Raw genomic sequence first — 18,564 nt, 5'->3', positions numbered from 1 at the left:
TGCATCAGCACCAAGAAGCATTAACTAATGTTGTCGGGCAGAAAGAACTAAGAAAGAACCTCTGTGTTCTGCCTATCTGGAATTGCTCACAGGAACGCTGCATGTTGTCTTCTAAGTTCACGAATGCAAGGAAAAAATAGACTCATTTTGAAAGAAAAATAAGGTTTTCTTGATCACAATGAAAAGCAGTGAAGGTAAGATGAAGCAGGAAGAAGAACAAGAATATTAACTCTTGCCTGCAGCAAAAATACAGTGTGCCTGGAGATCTGACGACCCAAGTAAAGTTTGTGCAGTGTCATTCCATCTTGAGCTGGGAATAATGACAGTCATTCCTATGCTCATCCTCATGCAAAGCACAAACATAATGTAGAAATAACTGACTGTCTGGTTGAAGATTTTGAAACTGAAATGCTTATCTCCATGCAGTGTGCCAGGCAAGTTGGGTTTGGGGTGACAGACACAGTCAAATCTGGTATCCTAACACCTCAGTGTCATTTTCTGGGAAGAGGATCAGGTTAGAGAGCTTTTAAACAAACTGAACATATGTAAATCCACAGGGCTTGTTGAGATGCCCCCACATGTGCAGAGGGGCCTGGCTGATGGCATTTCAAGGCCATTCTCAATTATCTTTTTTTTCAGGGTAATAGGGATAGGCTCCTGAAGACTGAAAGAAAGTAAATGTCACTCCTATCTTCAGGAAGAGAAAGAAGAACAAGCCAACTACAGGCTGGTGAGCCTCACCTTGATCCCTCAGAAAGTGATGGAGCAACTTGCACTGGAAACCATTTCCAGACTCATGAAGGATGGGAAGGTGATGGCGCGTAGATGGCATGGATTTATGAAGGGGAAATTACATGTAACCAGCCTGATAGCCTTCCGCTGAGGAAGGTAACTAACTCAGTGAGTGAGGAGAGAGCTGCGGATGCTGTTTACCTCAACATTAGCAAGGTGTTTGATGCATTTCCCATAAAATATTCATACATAAGTTGACAGAGTTTGGGTTAGGTAAGTGGACAGTGAGATGGGCTCAAAACTGGCTTGGGGCTCACTGCGATCAGTGGCCCAAAGTCCAGCCAGAGGCCAGTCAGTAGTGGTGTACCCCAGGGGTGGATACTTGAGCCGATACTGTTTACCCTTTTTACTGATGACTTAGATGATGGGTCAGAAAGCCCCCTCAACAAGTTTGCAGATGATACAAAGCTGGGAGGAGTGGCTGATGCAACAAATGAGTGTGCCACTGTTCAGAGGGACCTCAAGAGGCTGAAGAAATGGGCAGACAGGAATCTCAGGAAGCTCCACAAAGGTACATGAGCAGTCCTGCCCTTGGGGAGGAAGAGGCAACCATATGCACACTGGGCTGAGAGGCTGGAAAGCAGCTTTGCTGAGAAGGACCTTGAGGTTCTTCCTGGTGGACACCGAGCTGCCATGAGCCAACAATGCGTGGCAAAAAAGGCCAACAGCATGCTGAGGTGTGTTAGGAACAGCATTACCAGCAGGCCAAGGGAGGTGATCCTTACCTCTATTCAGCCCTGGTGAGACAGGTGAGCAGAAAAGGTTTTAAATTTCTCCACCCCATAGATGCTGCCACTTAATTAATGGCCTCTCAGTTTGAAGTCATAGCACAAAATGCATGAAAGATTGCCTGGGTGGAGAGACCTCTGTTACTGAATTAGTGTCTTCATATACACACAGGAGCTTTGGTGAAAACTTGTATTTAAAAAAAAAAGGTTAAAAGATTAAAGAAAAGGTTATTTTCACTGAGACTTTAGAAGCCATACATGGATCCAATTTACTTAGCTCACTATTGGGGATGAATTACTGATCTCTTACAGGGAGACAAAATGCCAGCTGTGTAGCTCTCCATTTAGAATCCACATAGTTCTTTTCAGCCCCTGGTACTGTGACCATGATCCAGGACCGTAAAGGATGAACTGTTAAAACGAAGGAACAATTGACAAAATTCTCAGACAGAAACAAATAATCTAGAGATTCTTCAACAGAACAAGGAAAAGAACAGCACACTGGAGAGAGGGCTTTTAGAAAGGCAGCTCCTGGGAACACAACGAAAATCTGTAAATTTTACCATGCTATTTTACAGAATCACTACAAAGGAATAAAACCATCCCCTGCCCTGAGTGAAAGCTAGTTTAAAGCAGTCTGTTTACTCAGTCTGCAGCTTTTTTCCATTGTTCATTAAAATACATTATTGTAGCACATGTGGAATTCAGGAGGCGATCTCTCCGGCTGATGGTTTGATTGGTGAGAATATTAGACTTCAACTTTATCTCAGCAAATAATGGTCTCTCTCTGGAATAGCTGAAACTTTGACAGGAAGGAAGAGACATTAGTGGGAATTTCCCCTAAATAACAGTCCTTGGTTTATAGAAATCCTGTTCCATTATCTCTAAATATTATACAGACACAAATATACAGAGCAATAGAATTTACTGTGCTCAATTTGAAAACACAGTGTTTTCTGCAAGAATCTTAAATACTTTTGTTTTACATACCTCTTTGTACTTAAAATGACAATCACTGATTTGGAGAAAATTAGTGACAAAAATACAGAACTTCTATTTTAATGGACTCAGTTCATTTTCTAATTCTTTGTCTACTCCAGTTCTATAAAATGCAGCATATAATCTCATTCTTTTTTTAAAAACTTTTCTAAGAGAGCAGAACAACTAAAATCCAGACCCCACTTTTTTATATTATTTTTTGTAATGGGCTAGATTGCTGTCTGGCTAAGATTCCTATCTACAGTCAACTGTGCTTTTTTCTCTTTGATCAGGACTAGTTTACAACGTACCAGCTGGAGGATATTATCAACAGACAGGTTATAATTACATTACATGTAGAATGTGAGGAAAGTACATAAATGGAAATTTGATACAAACTTTTTCTGAAATTTCTGTATTATAAAGCACATTGTTATTTCTGTACCAGTCCTGTTTTTGTTCTATGTTGAATCTCTTTCTATGTATTTTTGGCAAAGTAGAGGTTGCATATGACACTGCAGCTTGAGCCTGTGCTGAGACAAAAGCTCTCAGCCTTGAGCTGAGAGAAAAAACATTGCAGAAAATACAAATAATTTTCCCTGTTATTTCCTTTATTGGTGAATACTACAAAGGTAAAATGCTCTGTACAAGCTCAGTACTAGCTATGTTTCATTACTTTTTATTACAGTTCTCTCCTTATAATTACATTAAAAAATATAAAATAAGGAAGCACGTCAGTTGTCCATTGGGTAATGAAAATTTGCTGACAGATCCGAAGTACATTTGCTTTTATTATAAGACCTTACACTATGAAGCAATTCTGACTGAAAAGGATGCTTGTCATCATTAGATGTTTTCCTTAGTTGTTATAAATTGCTATTTAAATAGGGATAGTATGTTGATATTACCATTTATCTTATTATACACTTAATTTAAGACAATGCGTATGAGAGCCTGTCAAGCAGTCCTTATTCAGGGAAAACTCCTATTCTGTTTGGCAGGAGTAGGACTACAAGACAATTAGAGAGCAGACTGAAGTTTCACATTTGAGATGCAATCCAGCAATGAGCCTCGGTAAAATGTTCTGATGATTTTACACTCATTGTGCAGTATTTACCTTTTCTTTCTACAAGTTTCTAAAATTAAGAATTTATTTCTAAAATTTTTAAATGTTTCAAAAGAAGAGATATTATTAAAACCTGTGACTTCTAAAAACTTGGAAAAATACTTTTAAGAATATCTGTCACTATAGTGGTGAATGAGTGAGCTTAGTAGTCCAGCTTTCCATGCTGCCTGTGCACATCTCTCATTGTTGGTCCACTGGGGCAGGAAGGAAGTGCCTGGGTTCAGTTCTTGGTGTTCTGTAAAGCTTCTATGAGAGCTTTGTTGTATTCTGTGACCAGCTTTCTCACGTTCTTCATTATTGGCTGGTAGTCACTCTCCTGACTTTTTGTTGCTATGACTGATTAAAAGAATTAAGGAAACAAACTGCCAGAACAAATATTAGCAGAATTAGGGATCCTAGGGGACCCACAATACAGTAACTTTCCTTCTGTGAAAAATGTGAAGGGTTGTAAATAATGGAAAAAACTTAAACTGGGTCTAAAATATTAACACCAATTTACTAGCTGCCATCTGAGTCAGTCTTGTTTTCACATATGTATATGTGACAATAGTCCCTCATGGAAAACTCTGCCCACTGCTACACTGCAAACAAAACCAGTTCAAGGGACTCAGTTATTTACAGCCACACAGTCTGGCACTTTGGAACTTTGGCTACAAAAGTACCAGTCCAAGAAAGCAGGACCTTTCTTTCCACTAGCCCACACAGACATAAAACTCTGTATAAGGGACTGCACTTGGATAAAACACTGTAGCATGTTAGGAGGTGCTTTTACTGTCCTGATTGACTTTTTATCTTGGTTTGTTCTAGAGTTTCTTCTGTTAGAAAAAATAGGATTGAAGATTCTTGCTTTAATAAAATATTCCTGCAGAGCCTTCTTCATAGAGGAGGTGGCTCCAATTACATTATGTTGTCCAAGATTTTTTCAGATTTTTTTCTAAGAATTAAAGCACTTATCAGATATGAGAAATGGGATATTTGGAATATGAAAAAGATACTGTTATATGTAGATCCTATATTATTACTATTAGTTTTCCCTGCTGGCTAGGCTATTACAGAATTGCCTGAAAGATATTCTCGTGCCATTTTCTGAGACATGTAGCAATGCTCATTGTCCAACACAACACTGGATGATACTGTCTAGTTTTGCTGTTACTTTTAACAATTACATTTGTACTATAATCATACAACAGCGATTCTATGCATCTTTGAGATTTCAGATTTTGTATTTCCTAAGTAATTTTTAATAAGCTAATTTATTGAAGTGAATCCAAAGTCCCTAGGATATAAAATAAAAGTGCAACTATGCCCTACTTAGATCTCTACAGTAACTAGTAGAAATATAGTAATAGTAGAAAATAAGAATCATCAATTCTAATTAAAAAACTTTCAGTGCTTTTGCTAATTTCAGAAACTACCTTATGAAAGTCACCTGCAGCAAGTAAGATTTTGCTGATGTTTTGCAAGGTCTTATATGATTAGTGGAATGTAATTCTTTAATTAGCATCACATAATGACAGAACTACAATGAAATTCTTCCGTTCTAGCCCATTTTGCAGCTGAAGCATCTCCGTGTCATATCTTAACACATTTACGTTTTTCCCCCCAATAATAAGCAATTTCTCTTTTATTTGATAAGAAATACATTAAATACATACAATTTGTTGTTTACTTCTTCATTTATGAAGTTTTAAAACTGCAAAATACCCTCCAAAGTCACCATGCTATACAGATTTTTAAACATTGCTACACTTGCTGGATCATTTCAGGTAAGAATGGACAGATAAGAGGCTGCCCTTCATATGAAACCTATTGGTAAAATCAACCCAATGGGAAAAACTCCAGACTGCAAGACAAATCTTACACTTTAGGACCCCGTAAAATCATATCAGACAACACATGCAAATTTTGCTACATATAATACCTATCAGCTAACCAGACTTTTGCAAAGCATCGCCTTTCCCCTCCTCCCCTGTCTCCTGTACTCCATTCCGTCCTGTCTTATTCTGCTGGAGGAAACAGACTTCTTCCTCAATTAATACAGTGTGTGAATTTTACCTTATTTCTTACAGAAAAGGATACATTCCTTCATCATAAAGTTATTTTGCTCATGGTGCTGCCATTTCCTCTCCAAATTTGTAAGCTGAAAACACAAAAGGAGTCAAAAATGAAAATGATAATTATTACACATGTACTTTATACAAAGAATCTACCAGAAATGTTGTATCAATACCTTGTACTCTATCGCCTGATAAGATCAAAGTAATGTCACCAAAACCCCACAGAAATTAGAAACAATAGCAAAATGATTTTTAAAGCTGCCAGTGATTAACCTGTATATAATTTAGCACTTCATACATCTATTTACATAAAAGCACTGCATACAACTGCAGTCGTGGATGGAAAAAAACAGTTCAGAATTCAAGACCCGTCACATAGGGAAAAGAATAAGTAAGACAGAAATAAAAAGATGAATGCTGCTGGGAGATGCTAATTCTCATTATACTTCATATCATTTAAATGATCTCTTCTTAAAATCACTAAGATCTAAAATCACCAAAGATACAATATTTCCTGACACTGTCTTGGACTTTGAGCTATACAGAAGAAACTTCCTTACTTCCATAGTTAAGTTTCCTGTCTGATGCCAGAAGCTGTGATAAGAACAGAGCTGCAGCGAGAAGATTGTAGGAGTGTGGGTTAAGTGCTGGCACTTCTTCAATACTTTCAGCATCAACAGGAAACTAATGTGGACATTATATCGATGGCTGCTTCCTTACAATACAATTTTATAATATTTGTTTTTCTGATGCTACTGTTCAAGGCTCTGCATTTCAAGATATGCAGATGTTATTTTTAAACGCAAAAACTGAAAATCATTCTGAGACTGAATGTTCAGTGGCGACAAAGGTAATAAACTAGAAAAACATTGCAACATTTTACTTAAAAGCTTATTTTTGAGGTAGAAGCCATAAAAATAGTTGCTATATTACTCAAAATAAATCTTACAGTGAAGAATCAGTTATCTAGTGTACTGGTTCACAGTAAACATGGCAGTCATTTACTTCCAAGATACAATATTTCTGACCAATTATAATTTTTATTGCCCCCTTTGTAGATGTTGCTACATGCAATACAGTCGGTAAAGAAGCCTAGGTTTAAAATACTCTATGATATAAACCAAAGGAAATAGTCAGCGCATTTTAATGGTAAATCCTTGAATGCCACAATTCATACATCTGATTGCTTGCAAAATCACCCAAATCCTCAAGATAGGTAAATGGTATTTGTACTTCAAATGCTTGATGCACGTCAACTAATCAGCTATTTTAAGATATACCTTTATTCACCCTCACAACATTTACACATAAAAAGCAAAGAAATAAATCCTTTTTGCACACATTGAAACAGAATTGCCACAGATTAATGAGCTGAAGAAATGCTGTACAACTACTTTGTAACATCATTATGCAAGTATCTTAACCCTGTCCGGGTATCAATTTGTGATTTACATAATATCTAGCACTAAGAATCTGTTCTTGGCATAAAAAATACACAGTATCTGAAGTCTTGCAGACTTCGGCATGCAGCTTGGTGATTTATATCTAGAGTTAGCCCACAATGATCATATGCTATAAATGCATACGTGTATCTCCTCATTTAGATCTATGCCCTCTCATTCACTCTATCATAAAGATCACTCCGAATAAACTTAACTTAAACATGTACAAATATCACATTCAGCTTTTAATTGAATTAGAAAAAAGTTACAGTTCTAAAAGACAAAGACCTCAACAACCTGAATCCGTAAAAATCAGTGAAATGCAGAGACAATCTATTTTTCAGCTTATTTTGAGGTTATCAATTTTCCTTCTGTGCACTCAAACTTCCATGCCAGTAAAATCCTGTTGCAAAAATGACAGGAATTTATTGTGTTTATAATGGAAGAATCAAAGCTACTCAAGAGTTTATAAACATCTTCTTTCCTGATTCACTTTTGAAATGTAAAGGTAAATATACTCATATACCAAAGCTCCTTGGGTTTAAAGAACTCTGAACAAATTGTAAAACTTCAGTAATCTGCAAGAAGCAGAAGGACTTGAAAAACGGAAATGGAATTGATAGTACAGGTTGCAAAAAAAAACTTACCACCATAATCTTAAAAGCAAGAGAGATCTTATCTAATTAGTATTGATGATTTTTCCTGTAGTTTTTTAGTAAGTTGGTCCTCAAAATTCCTCAAGGAAAGGAAAAGCAAAAGGGGGAAAGTTCTGAACAAGACTAGTACAAACACTTAAACACAGAATTTGCACAATTTTTGAGCTCAGAAAGACCTCTGCCTAGTAACTCAGAAATCCAAAGCTTAAAAGAAATTTACTGGCATGATACTAACTTCGTTTGAAAACAGAAAATATGGCTAAGCATTTAGAACACATAACTTTGAAAACTCCCTGAGAAGGAATAAACTGGTTCCGTTCACACAAGATTTCACTTGTATGAGAAAACTGAAACTGTGATAGGAACAACTGAAGAGATACGCAGCTTAGGCTATACCTGAGAATGTGTTTCGTTCTCTTGCAGCTCTCTCTTTAGTGTCTCATACTCTGTATTCAAGTGCTCCATTATTTTCTTGAATGCATGGTTACGTTTTGTTAATTTCTCCTTGTCATCCTGGAGTTTCTAGTCCGAAGAAAACAACACAAACTGATTAACAGATGAGTTAATATGCTCTGGGCTGCAGATAAATTATTTTAATTCAGCTTTCAAGATGCTACTTTTTCTTCCCTTCAGAATAAGATCACATGCATAAAAAACTCATAAGGCTTTTCTCTAGCAATGCATGCTCTATCCTAAAGATAATATTCAACAGTTAGGGCCAAGTTGTAGGCTAGACAATGATATATCAGCACAAGTGGTAATGCTGATGTTAAGAATTTGTAGGAAATTTATCACAGGTGAAACGGGAAGTGCTCCAGACAGAGTTTGTCTCAGAGCAAATACATGTAGGATAGATATTTATTTTTTGTTTGAATTCTGTGGTTAGATTGCTAAATTCAAACTTATGGGTAGTAGAAAAGTTCCAATGAACACTAAAATAAATGTGAAATTTTGTAGAAGGAAGTTATCAAAAGGTATCCAGCTGATAGCCTGCTACATGTACCCAGTTAATAAGTCACATATATAAGCAGAGAAGCATTTGGATTCATTTGCACGGGCGTGCAAGCCCAGTTTTCAGTTATCAGTCAGGATTCCCAGTCATAGACCTGGATTCCCTTCCACTACATGCTCAAAACCACACAAATTCTGTACAATCCAAGATTTCGTTCCTTCTGTTACCTTTTTCTTCTCTTCTCCTGATGCTTTAAGAGCTGGCAAATTATTATAGACCTCCAACTCCATCTTAGTTTCTTCAATTTTGTCTTTAAGAGAAGCCAGTTCATCAACCATCTTGCCCTCTAAGAGTTCCATCTTCTGTAGGTCCATCTGCAGTTTTTGACTCTCTAGATCACCAGATACACCACGTCAAATTACCAGTACTTTGTATTTCATAACACATTGTCCCCTGTATAAAGGTTTATGCTATACTTAAGCAATACAAACAGCTCCTGTGCATCTTTCTGATTTCATATTCATGGGAATGTTAATGTGAATGAAAGAAAAAAAAAATTGATCTTCATAATCATCCTGTAAGTCAGATTCCTATTCCTATATTACAATTACTGTATTATACTAGTTAAGTGATGAGTAATGAAAACATGGAGATTTTCTATACCACAGTGTGGTATTTCTATTGTTATTGTTATTTATAGCATCAGTCAACTTCAAGTTTTAAAGCAGCGGTGACACCTTACAAAAAGTTGACTGCAATAATGCAGACAATTTAAAAAACCATTTTTGTTAGTTTTTAGCATCATGTTGTTTTTATCTATGTTGCTTGTATATGATAAGACTTAGTTTTATGAGAGTAAACAGCCAAATTTGCTTTAAACATTTGCTCTGTACAGGAAAACAGTTCCGTATCTCCACAGAATAAGAACTGTTATAGCTTACAAAATGAGCACATGCTACAATATAGACCATTTACTTCTGACAATCCATTAAAAAGAAACAAGAGAGATACCGCTAATTAAAGGAGTTAGAAGTATGGATGGATTCTTATATGAAGAGAGATGTATAGACTGAAACTGTTCAGACACTTAAGAGAGCATACAGTAAAGATGCACACACAAAAAAGTACACTTTGATCCAGTGTGGGGATAAGTTACTCACTCTGAGTGTGGAAGGACTAGATGTGGCTAGACTTGTTTTGGATGGGTTTCTGAGCTGCAGCCTTGTCATTGCATTTTCTTCATGTTTTGGAATATTTAAACACATGGCTATGTAATCTTGAGTTTCAGAGTTCTATCTAACTCAGAAGAATGATACAAATAATGCAGGGTTTTTTTCTACGTTCTAAAATATCAAGCAAAGTGGGCTGTTGGGAGAGATGAGATAGCACAAAGACAGTTCTGTCAGCATAGACCATATATTTTGCTCACGTACTCAGATTTGTGCTCACCACCTGGAAAAAGGGTAGGCAATTTCCCCCCCAGCTTAACCAAGGCAGTATGGCAGAAGGGAGTGACAGGGACAGAGTTCACCTTTCAAAAAACGGTGGGTATGGTTTCCTTAGCGGAACTATTTGGGAAAATCTCAACTGATTGAAATCTTGTCAAAGCAAGAATCTTGTGTATTCATGCCATATACTCAATTTTTAGAGAGAAATATTGTCTCTAATCAACACTTCTGGCTTATTCCAGAGTGCTTTGGTGATTTTGTTAGGAACTTCAAAACAAAAAAAAAAAAAAAGACAAGCCAAGATTTTTGTGCACAGTATGCAATTATCCTGAGGAATACACTTCCACAAGGTAAGACTGAAAGGGTCCTGTATGTGCAAAGTGCATTTATATAAATATGCAAAATTTCCATACTGGTAAAAAGAAGGGTTTAAAAATAAAAGGTTTATAACTGCATTGCATGTCTGTGATTCAATGTTTATGCTGCCTTCCACCCTAAAGGGCTTAAGAAAACACTTTCCCTGTGTTTAGAAATTTCATAACTGCCCACAATTTCACTTTGAAGTACTTGGTATTGGTTAATGTCAGATCCTAAAACATCACTGAACAGATCACAGCTCTACTTCTCTTGTTCGTATGGCTCTGTGGTTTAAAGACAGATAAATGCTTAAGGACCTCAGTAAATTAGGGCTTTAACGATAAAATCAGCAAAAAATGGAATTGCAAAATAAAAATAATTCAAATTGGGAAGAAATACTAGAAAAGAACTTTAGATTTTCTTAAGGATTTACTTAGGCCCATTCACAGCAGTTTTGCTTTTAATATAGTTGTTCTAATATCTGTATCTTGTTATTTATAGCAATATAGCAATGTGCTATTCCTACCCACTCACATTTTCTGGAGAAAAGGGAAGAAACTGGAAGGGGTGAATTTTATTCTTATCCAGCAATAACCTCAATAAAAAAACCTCAAAACTAGAAAACCTCAAAACTTCTCTAGGGGAAGAGACAGGAAGAGGATGCAGCCCAGTTCCTTCTGATACACCATGAAGTTGCAGCGTCTAGCAGGCAGTGTGTACACAGTAGTAAACTCTCAGACCAAACTACAGTGACCCAGGGAAATGTTTTTGGGAAACTATGCCATCAGCACTTTTGTTTACTCTTCATAGTTTCCTTTTTTTTTTCTTTTTTTTTTTTTTTTTGAGTTCTGCTGGTGGACATTTTATATCTTTGTTACAGCAAGAAAAAATGGAAATCCAGATTTTAATTGCAACAAAAGAATCTTGAAGATGACTGTGCTATAATTCAAAGGTTATGGAGAACTTTAACTGCGCAAACAGAACATTTACTGTATTTTTAAAGAATCTGAAGTTGTTTGTTACAGTATCTGTGACTCCTTGCTTTCAGAAATTTATTTATGAATCATTTAAATGATCTGCTGAAAATTATGTACTGTAACTTCCTTCTCTCCCCTTGTGAAGAAAGAAACATGTCTTTCAATAAGGTCTCTACAGCACTGTGTGCTTCTGGAACATCCTCATATTGTAAAGTAGTAAGAATTGATGCTTACATGAAAGAACAAAAAGTTACATTTGAAGTGTACGGCCCAGCTTTTTAAACTACGCTAGAACTACAAAATGAGCATTTGCAGACAAGCGAACACTAAATTTTCAAACACACATCAGAACAATCAATTTCTGTAACATTTTGTGCATAACAACTTCTTATTTGCACATAACTATTTTGAAGTTACAACACAGGCTCCTATTTTGAAAATTACTATCAAGTACAGCATGTAATAGCCTTCTAACAAAATGATTTATGGTTCTTAATTCCTGCCCTTTCCTTTCAGCCAAACAAACAAGGAAAGGCTTGCTGAACCAATAATGATATTGGCAAAGGCTTAGAATTATGAGAACAATTCCACTATAAACAGTACAAATAAAAAACTAAATAGATACTTGTTACGGAAATGAAAGAAAAATACTGTCTGCTTTTTGAAATTATAGGCAAGATACTGCAGATTCTTACACATAGTTTTAAGTATTTGAGTATTTCCAAAATGAAGTCAAAATGAATATTCACTTTGCAGAATCAAAGCCTGAGAATTTGAGAGCTATTCACTGTTGTTGCCAATTATTCTCCCATGTTACGTACTCCTTTACAGAAGCACAAATAGTAAGTGATACTGAGAACTACATTTAAAAATAATACAAACAATACATGGTTACATAACTATGGAAGTCTCTACTTCAATTTATTAAACAGTACTTTAAGATTGTGAAAAATGTTTATTTTGAGGTAAATATTAGTAAAGTCAAACTTCTAGCTCAAAGAACTTTGTACCCCTGTATTAAAATACATCTGTTTAATGTGTATCTGTGGAGGTAAGCTGATCATTTATTTATAATAGTAAGTAAAGTACTCCTGAGGAATATAAATGTTACCCACAAGAGTTTCAATTTGTCAACTTGCCCCTTTACTTTAATATTTGGAGATCACTGCTCTTGTACTTGTTATTAGTGTAACAACTCAATTTTAATTTTTTTAAGGAATGAATTTGAAAATTTATTGCTCATCTCACCTGTAACCAGATTCTTAGCAGTGCTCTGTGATTTCTGCATTTCATTTGATTTGAAAGTGAGGTCTTCCTGCATAATCTTCAGCTCTTGACTGGTAACAGATGAAATTTGTTTCATACGATTCACATTCTGTGTGTTTACCAATAGGAATAATGAGAACACATTATATCTTTGAAACAACAAATCATAACTGGACAAGTGAAAAAATCTCCTGTCCTGGTACATTCTCTATTATTTACCTTTTCTACTATAAAGACTGAAAATACTGAAAATAATCAGAATTGATTGAAATGCGAATGATTTTCATTCTGTCAAGTTTTGATAAAACATGTACTGACAGGAGACTGAAGATGAAACAAAAATGGAGTAAGTGTAAACTGTATTGCCATATTGATTTCTTTCAAAGTAAGTGTCATTGCCTGAAATATACCTTATGATATCCCACACCGAAAGAGTTAGAAGACAACTGAAGGGATGACATAACCAAAGTATTATTCAGCTGAAAGACTTCTATAAAACAAAAAAATCCATACGAACCAAAAATGTTAAAAGAAAAAACGTTTTCAAAGTGCAAAAATATGTCAGGCTACAAATGGGAACAATTTCTAAAGGGTTTACATTAAATATGACCCATCAGGTTATTCCCAACATAATTTTAGTAGATCAGAGAGATGACTGGAATATTGTCCGTTACTTAATAGTAGTGACAGAATAACCATGAATCAAGATTTGCAGATTTTAGGTAAACAAAATATTGCAGTAGTTTTATTTGCAATACTCTGAAATGTTTATCATGCATGGAATAATGTTCACTATCACAATGATGATGAGTTACAGCAATTGTGCAAACATTTCTTTTATTCTGGTCACAAGATTATCTAATGTTCAAAACTCCTTTCCCAGAAATGAAAAGAAACTAAACTGATTTTTTTTTTTTTTAACTACAGCAGTACATGGTTTAATGTTTAATCCTCTTGAGAGATTACTATGCAGATACTGACTGGACAATGTATAAACCCCACTTTTCTTCCTTATCTCTAACAGGACCTGTTCTGTGCTTCTAAACACCTAGCTTGCCACAGGAGGGAAATGTCCTTACCCTGCTTGAGCGCTCCAGGAGTGCAACAATGTTTGCTTCTACTTGGGCCTTTCGTTCCAGTTCCTGATTCTTCACCTCTTCAAATGTCTCAAGAAAACCTAGAGATCAACAAAGACGATAAAGGAGACTGCCGTTTGCATGAGTACAGCACAAGTCCTTGTCGTTTCCAGTCAAAACTTTGTATTAAATTGATAAACTGTACAATTTCAGACAGGTTACTTTAAGATTAATAGTTTATTTTAGAAGTGTGTGGTAAGAGTCCTTGAAACTTGTTAACTTATGGGTTGGAATGAAAAAGAGCACAATTTTTCTAGAGACATGCATTTGACTGACTAACAACACGAGGTCACCACCTCCTTGGACACTGTTTAGGTAAGGGTTAGCACCCAACGAGAAAGGAGTTTCATCAGCATCATTTCTGATACCCTTCTGAATGCTTGTCCCAGCAGCTGCTGGTCTTCATTTTTCTGAAAGCTTCCAAATGGGCTACTAAATAAAGAAAATAGGCGACTTCATGAACTCTAATGGCCTGGATTAAAAGCCAAACACTGCTAAAGACCTGAGACCGATATTCACCCGGTAATATCTCTTTCTTTCAGTATGACACCCCTTTGCTACAGCTAATTTACGTCCATTCTAGAAGTGTCCAGCTAAATCTGTCAAGACAGTTGTAATGGTGGCATGTACTCTGTATTTGTGTCCTAGGCATACTACATTGTATTTCTCATGATAGACACACCGAAATAAAGGTGCTGGAGACATCACATGAAAGTCAGAGGTCGATCAAGATGCCACCTAGGTCTGTAAATTATGATCATCCCTTTCCTGCTGGGTTCTTCTCCTGAAACATGGCTTTAAATACACCGGAGTAGTGAGGAAAAGTAAGAGTTTGCAAACTTTCTAGCTGGATGAAAAAGAGGAGAAGTGCTTGTTTGAGCAAGAAGAATTAGGTAACAGTAAATTCAAGACGGATTATTTGGGAAGAGAGAAAGAATATAAGAAGAACTACTTAATGGAAACACTGACAAATCCTGAAGGGATGAGGACTGACCAGAGAATTGTGGATCGCAGAGGATCTAGGATTTTTTAAAAATACCATTTTAAAATTCTTTACTAATAAAACATTTATGGATAAGAAAACTATCATAATATCTGGCATCATCTGCAATGCTGTCCATGAAAGAGTTAACAGACACCTCATTGAGTACAGCTGCTAAAACTTTTAGAGTGGAAAATGTGAATGACTGGAGTCAGGGGTCAGTACTAAGGTACTACAAAGACCTTCTCTGAGGCAGAGATTTCAGGATGAAAACTACTTGGAATTCTTAGAGCTAAATGAACAGCATTAGAAACACATTTGTAACGTGCACAGCCGATTGCTAAAAATAATGACTACTTCTGATGCAGATTCAGTTGGCTCAAAAAGGTGAAATAGTTTCGGTCCACCTGACACTGACTAGTAACTGCAGAGAACAGTACTAAGCAAGAACGTAAGAAGGTTTACCTTTTGCCAACACTACTGTGAACTAGCAACCAGAAACATAGTTAAAACCAAAGCTTAAACAGCTTACAATTGAAAAAAGCTCGTCAAATCCCAATTGCTGAATAAGACCATCGCCAGGTCTGTTTTTCTTCACTGCCTGGAGCGCAAACGAAGCTGTTCCTAGAAAGGGAAGTTTTATTTGCTCTCTGTGATGTTCTCTTCCTTCAGAATTAACTTGTCTGTTTTATCTTAAAGAGAGCACAATTATACTTTGATAAGAGGAGCAACAATGACAGCTCCAAAAAGAGCTCTTTCCTCAAAGGGCACTTATTGGGTATTTCATACCATCTGTTGCTCTGAAATACAGACAGGAATTTTCTACACTAAGAAAACATCTGAGCAGAAGAGAGCTATGGGAAAGGGCAGTAAGGTAAGTAATAGTATTGAAATTCTTGCTTAATGTTTTCGGTTAAAAAAATGTAAGTTGTTCTTTCCTTTTATGTTTAAAAAAATAAGGGGGTAATTTTTACAAAGGGAATCACTCGGATAACCCAACACAAAACTTTCAATCACATTTAACTGTTCAGTGCTCCAGTGGAGAGCAAAGGCTTCATTAACACGTGACTCTTGTGGGGGTCTAAGCCACTTCTGTTCAATGTAACGGACGATGCCATGGACTTTGATGCATCTTTGTAAGATGTCTGAAATAAATTGACTACAATATTCTGATATATTTATTTCCTTCCAAGGAAGCTGTAGGCAATGAGGACATTGAATTTTGCAAAGCACATGTGCAGGGAAGGCAGAGGAGTGAAATAAAAGAACCTTCATGAAAGAAAAGCATTCTGACATATTCATAAATATGAAACAAAGCCAAAGCACTGTACCTCCACAAATACATAATTTTATAAAACTGAGCCTGAAACAGTGTAATTAAGACCTAAGAATTGTACCTATCTGACAAATGACATGCCTGTGTATACCTACTGCTGTGGTATTTTCTCTTCCATGTTAGTACGATACAGCTAAGCCATGTTCACTTTGTCTTTCGCTGTAATTCTGAGCCATATCACAGAGCTGTGCCTAATGAACTGCTTCTGATTCTCTATTTTTGCCGTTAATGACTCTGCCTACATGTATAAACTTACACTTAATCCTTTTTGAAATTTTGTACTTCATTTCTAATCTGCCATAAGTATTTTAATTCTAACCTTCCAACATTATTTCAGCTTTTCCGACGTAGCATTTTCTGTAAAACAACATATTTGCTCTCTCTGCTGTCATCCAGATGATTAATAAAAACATCAACTAACCTGAACATCCCAACACACTGCAAAACTCTGCTTAATACATCCTACCATCTTGGCTGATTAATAATTTTACAATCAAATGCACAGTATAATGTGCATTTGGAAATAATGGAAAATATTGCACTTGTTTGCTTCTAAGAACACCACAAACAGCAGCAGAAGAGGTACTGAAGTACACATCATCTGCTGCTCCTCCTTTATTCTGCATTTTTTTTTCTCTCAAAGAAGGAAATTAGTTGTTTGTTCTTGAAAAATCAATAATAGTGTTATCTATACTCCTGTTTCTGTAATGTTTAGAAATTATTTGCTGCTTATTTTTTCCACAGTCTTTCTGGAAATTGATACTATGCTGACTGGTCTATACTTCCCTATCTCCTCTTCTTTAAGACAGGGCCCATATTTGCTCTTTTCCCATCTTTAACATTCTTGCATGTTCCCCCAGACCTCTCAGTTAATGTCAAACAGCTCTGGAACTGCATCAACGTCTCCTGAAGAAGGGTGGAAGCAGAATCAAACCCCAAAAAGTCAGAAGGATCACAGGGCCCCCGTTCTGCAGTCTATATTTGTCCCAAAAATCAAGATCAAGTGAGCTTTTCCCCTTCTGCTTCTCAGGAAATTAGGTAATTTGAAAACGCAGAAACTCTGTAAGTATGCTCTTATCCATCTTTCCTTATTATCCTGAGACCCTTCTTTCAGTATCATGCTAGCCATAAATTATATTTAACATTTTTGGAGAACACTGTTACAAAAATATTTTATATACTTTGGCCTTCATGGCATTATTTATTGATCATTTTCCCCTTTTGCTGAGTAACAGACCAACTTTTTTTGCAAGCTGCTTACTACAGTATACTAGCAACAGGGTGTATTTTAAAAACAGTTCTGTTTTCATTCTGTTAGTTGCTGCTGAGGTCTCTACAACATTAGAACCTTTTGATATAGAAAGCTTTAGTTCATCTTGAATAAACAGATATAAGAAGCCTTAATTTTAAAGAATTATGCAATGTCTATGCTTGTCCATTTTGAAGTTCTGCTTTTAATGAGGCCTGATCAGCTGGTTCTATGTACCTTTCATTTAAATTAATTTTAAGATTAATTTCAGCCTTGACTTCATAAAATAAAGCTGTGTTCCTAATATCTTTAATACTTGATGAAAAGCCTTAAAAGATGTTCCAAACATTTGTAACTGTCCTATAAATCCCAAGATATCAATTATTCTGTCCTGAGGTAGATCTCAGAAACTTCATGCAAAGATCAAGACATCAGTTCTATTCAGCTCTAAATTAACTGAGTGTTAACAATACAATAAAGCTGTATTTTAGTAGAGTTCGGCCTAATTAAAATATATTAGATAACTTACTGTCCATGCTTTCTTCTCTCTTCTTCAGCTCCTTGTATTTCCAATTTTCCTCTCCTGCAAGAGATGTAACATCGATTTAACTTTATATTGTCTCAGTCCTGGACTCCTTTAGGTAGGCAAAAAGTAAGTTTTAAAAATAAAAATTCTACGTGCCTAGAAACTACAGGACTCATCCCATGTCATTTAATGTCACTTCAATTGACTATGTCACACATACTTTTACAGTAACCAAAAAGATAATTATTTTAATAAATCAGCCTCAATGCAATTTTTAGAATCTTTTACAGGTTATAATTTTTATAAGTAAGAGTGGGATAAATACTTGGTTTGAACAAAGGAAGTTCAAAGAATTTTTCTGAAGTCAGATGAAATTCAATAGCAGAACAAATGCTTTTGTGTATTTGGGCACTATGATTACTTAAAACTTTCTGCAGCTCAGTTTAACATACGGGCCATTTCAATGGCGCTTTGATGTATCAGAATGGCCTTTCATAAGGTTATGCAGCTTGTAAGCAACAGTGTGACAATCTCAGGGAAATAAACAGGAGAACTG

General features: G+C 35.9%; 1 protein-coding gene across 4 annotated transcripts in view; it reads right to left on the bottom strand.

The window, feature by feature from the left end:
- Positions 1-3,088: 3,088 nt before the first annotated feature.
- IFT74 (intraflagellar transport 74) overlaps positions 3,089-18,564 on the bottom strand; it is a 40,313-nt gene continuing 24,837 nt past the window's right edge. For all 4 annotated transcript variants that reach the window (XM_086770159.1, XM_086770158.1, XM_086770160.1 and 1 more), the window contains 7 exons: positions 18,012-18,065; positions 13,859-13,956; positions 12,762-12,888; positions 8,959-9,122; positions 8,176-8,301; positions 5,704-5,764; positions 3,089-3,960 (listed from right to left, as the gene is read on the bottom strand). In XM_086770159.1, coding sequence (XP_086626285.1) covers positions 3,845-3,960; positions 5,704-5,764; positions 8,176-8,301; positions 8,959-9,122; positions 12,762-12,888; positions 13,859-13,956; positions 18,012-18,065 — 746 coding nt within the window. In that variant the 3' untranslated portion in view covers positions 3,089-3,844. The remainder of the gene's footprint in view (positions 3,961-5,703; positions 5,765-8,175; positions 8,302-8,958; positions 9,123-12,761; positions 12,889-13,858; positions 13,957-18,011; positions 18,066-18,564) is intronic.

Source organism: Chlamydotis macqueenii, chromosome Z, assembly GCF_036417535.1.
Source record: "Chlamydotis macqueenii isolate bChlMac1 chromosome Z, bChlMac1.mat, whole genome shotgun sequence".
Taxonomy (NCBI): domain Eukaryota; kingdom Metazoa; phylum Chordata; class Aves; order Otidiformes; family Otididae; genus Chlamydotis; species Chlamydotis macqueenii.
The sequence above is the reverse complement of the archived record's forward strand: the minus strand, read 5'-3'. Positions and strand labels throughout refer to the sequence as shown.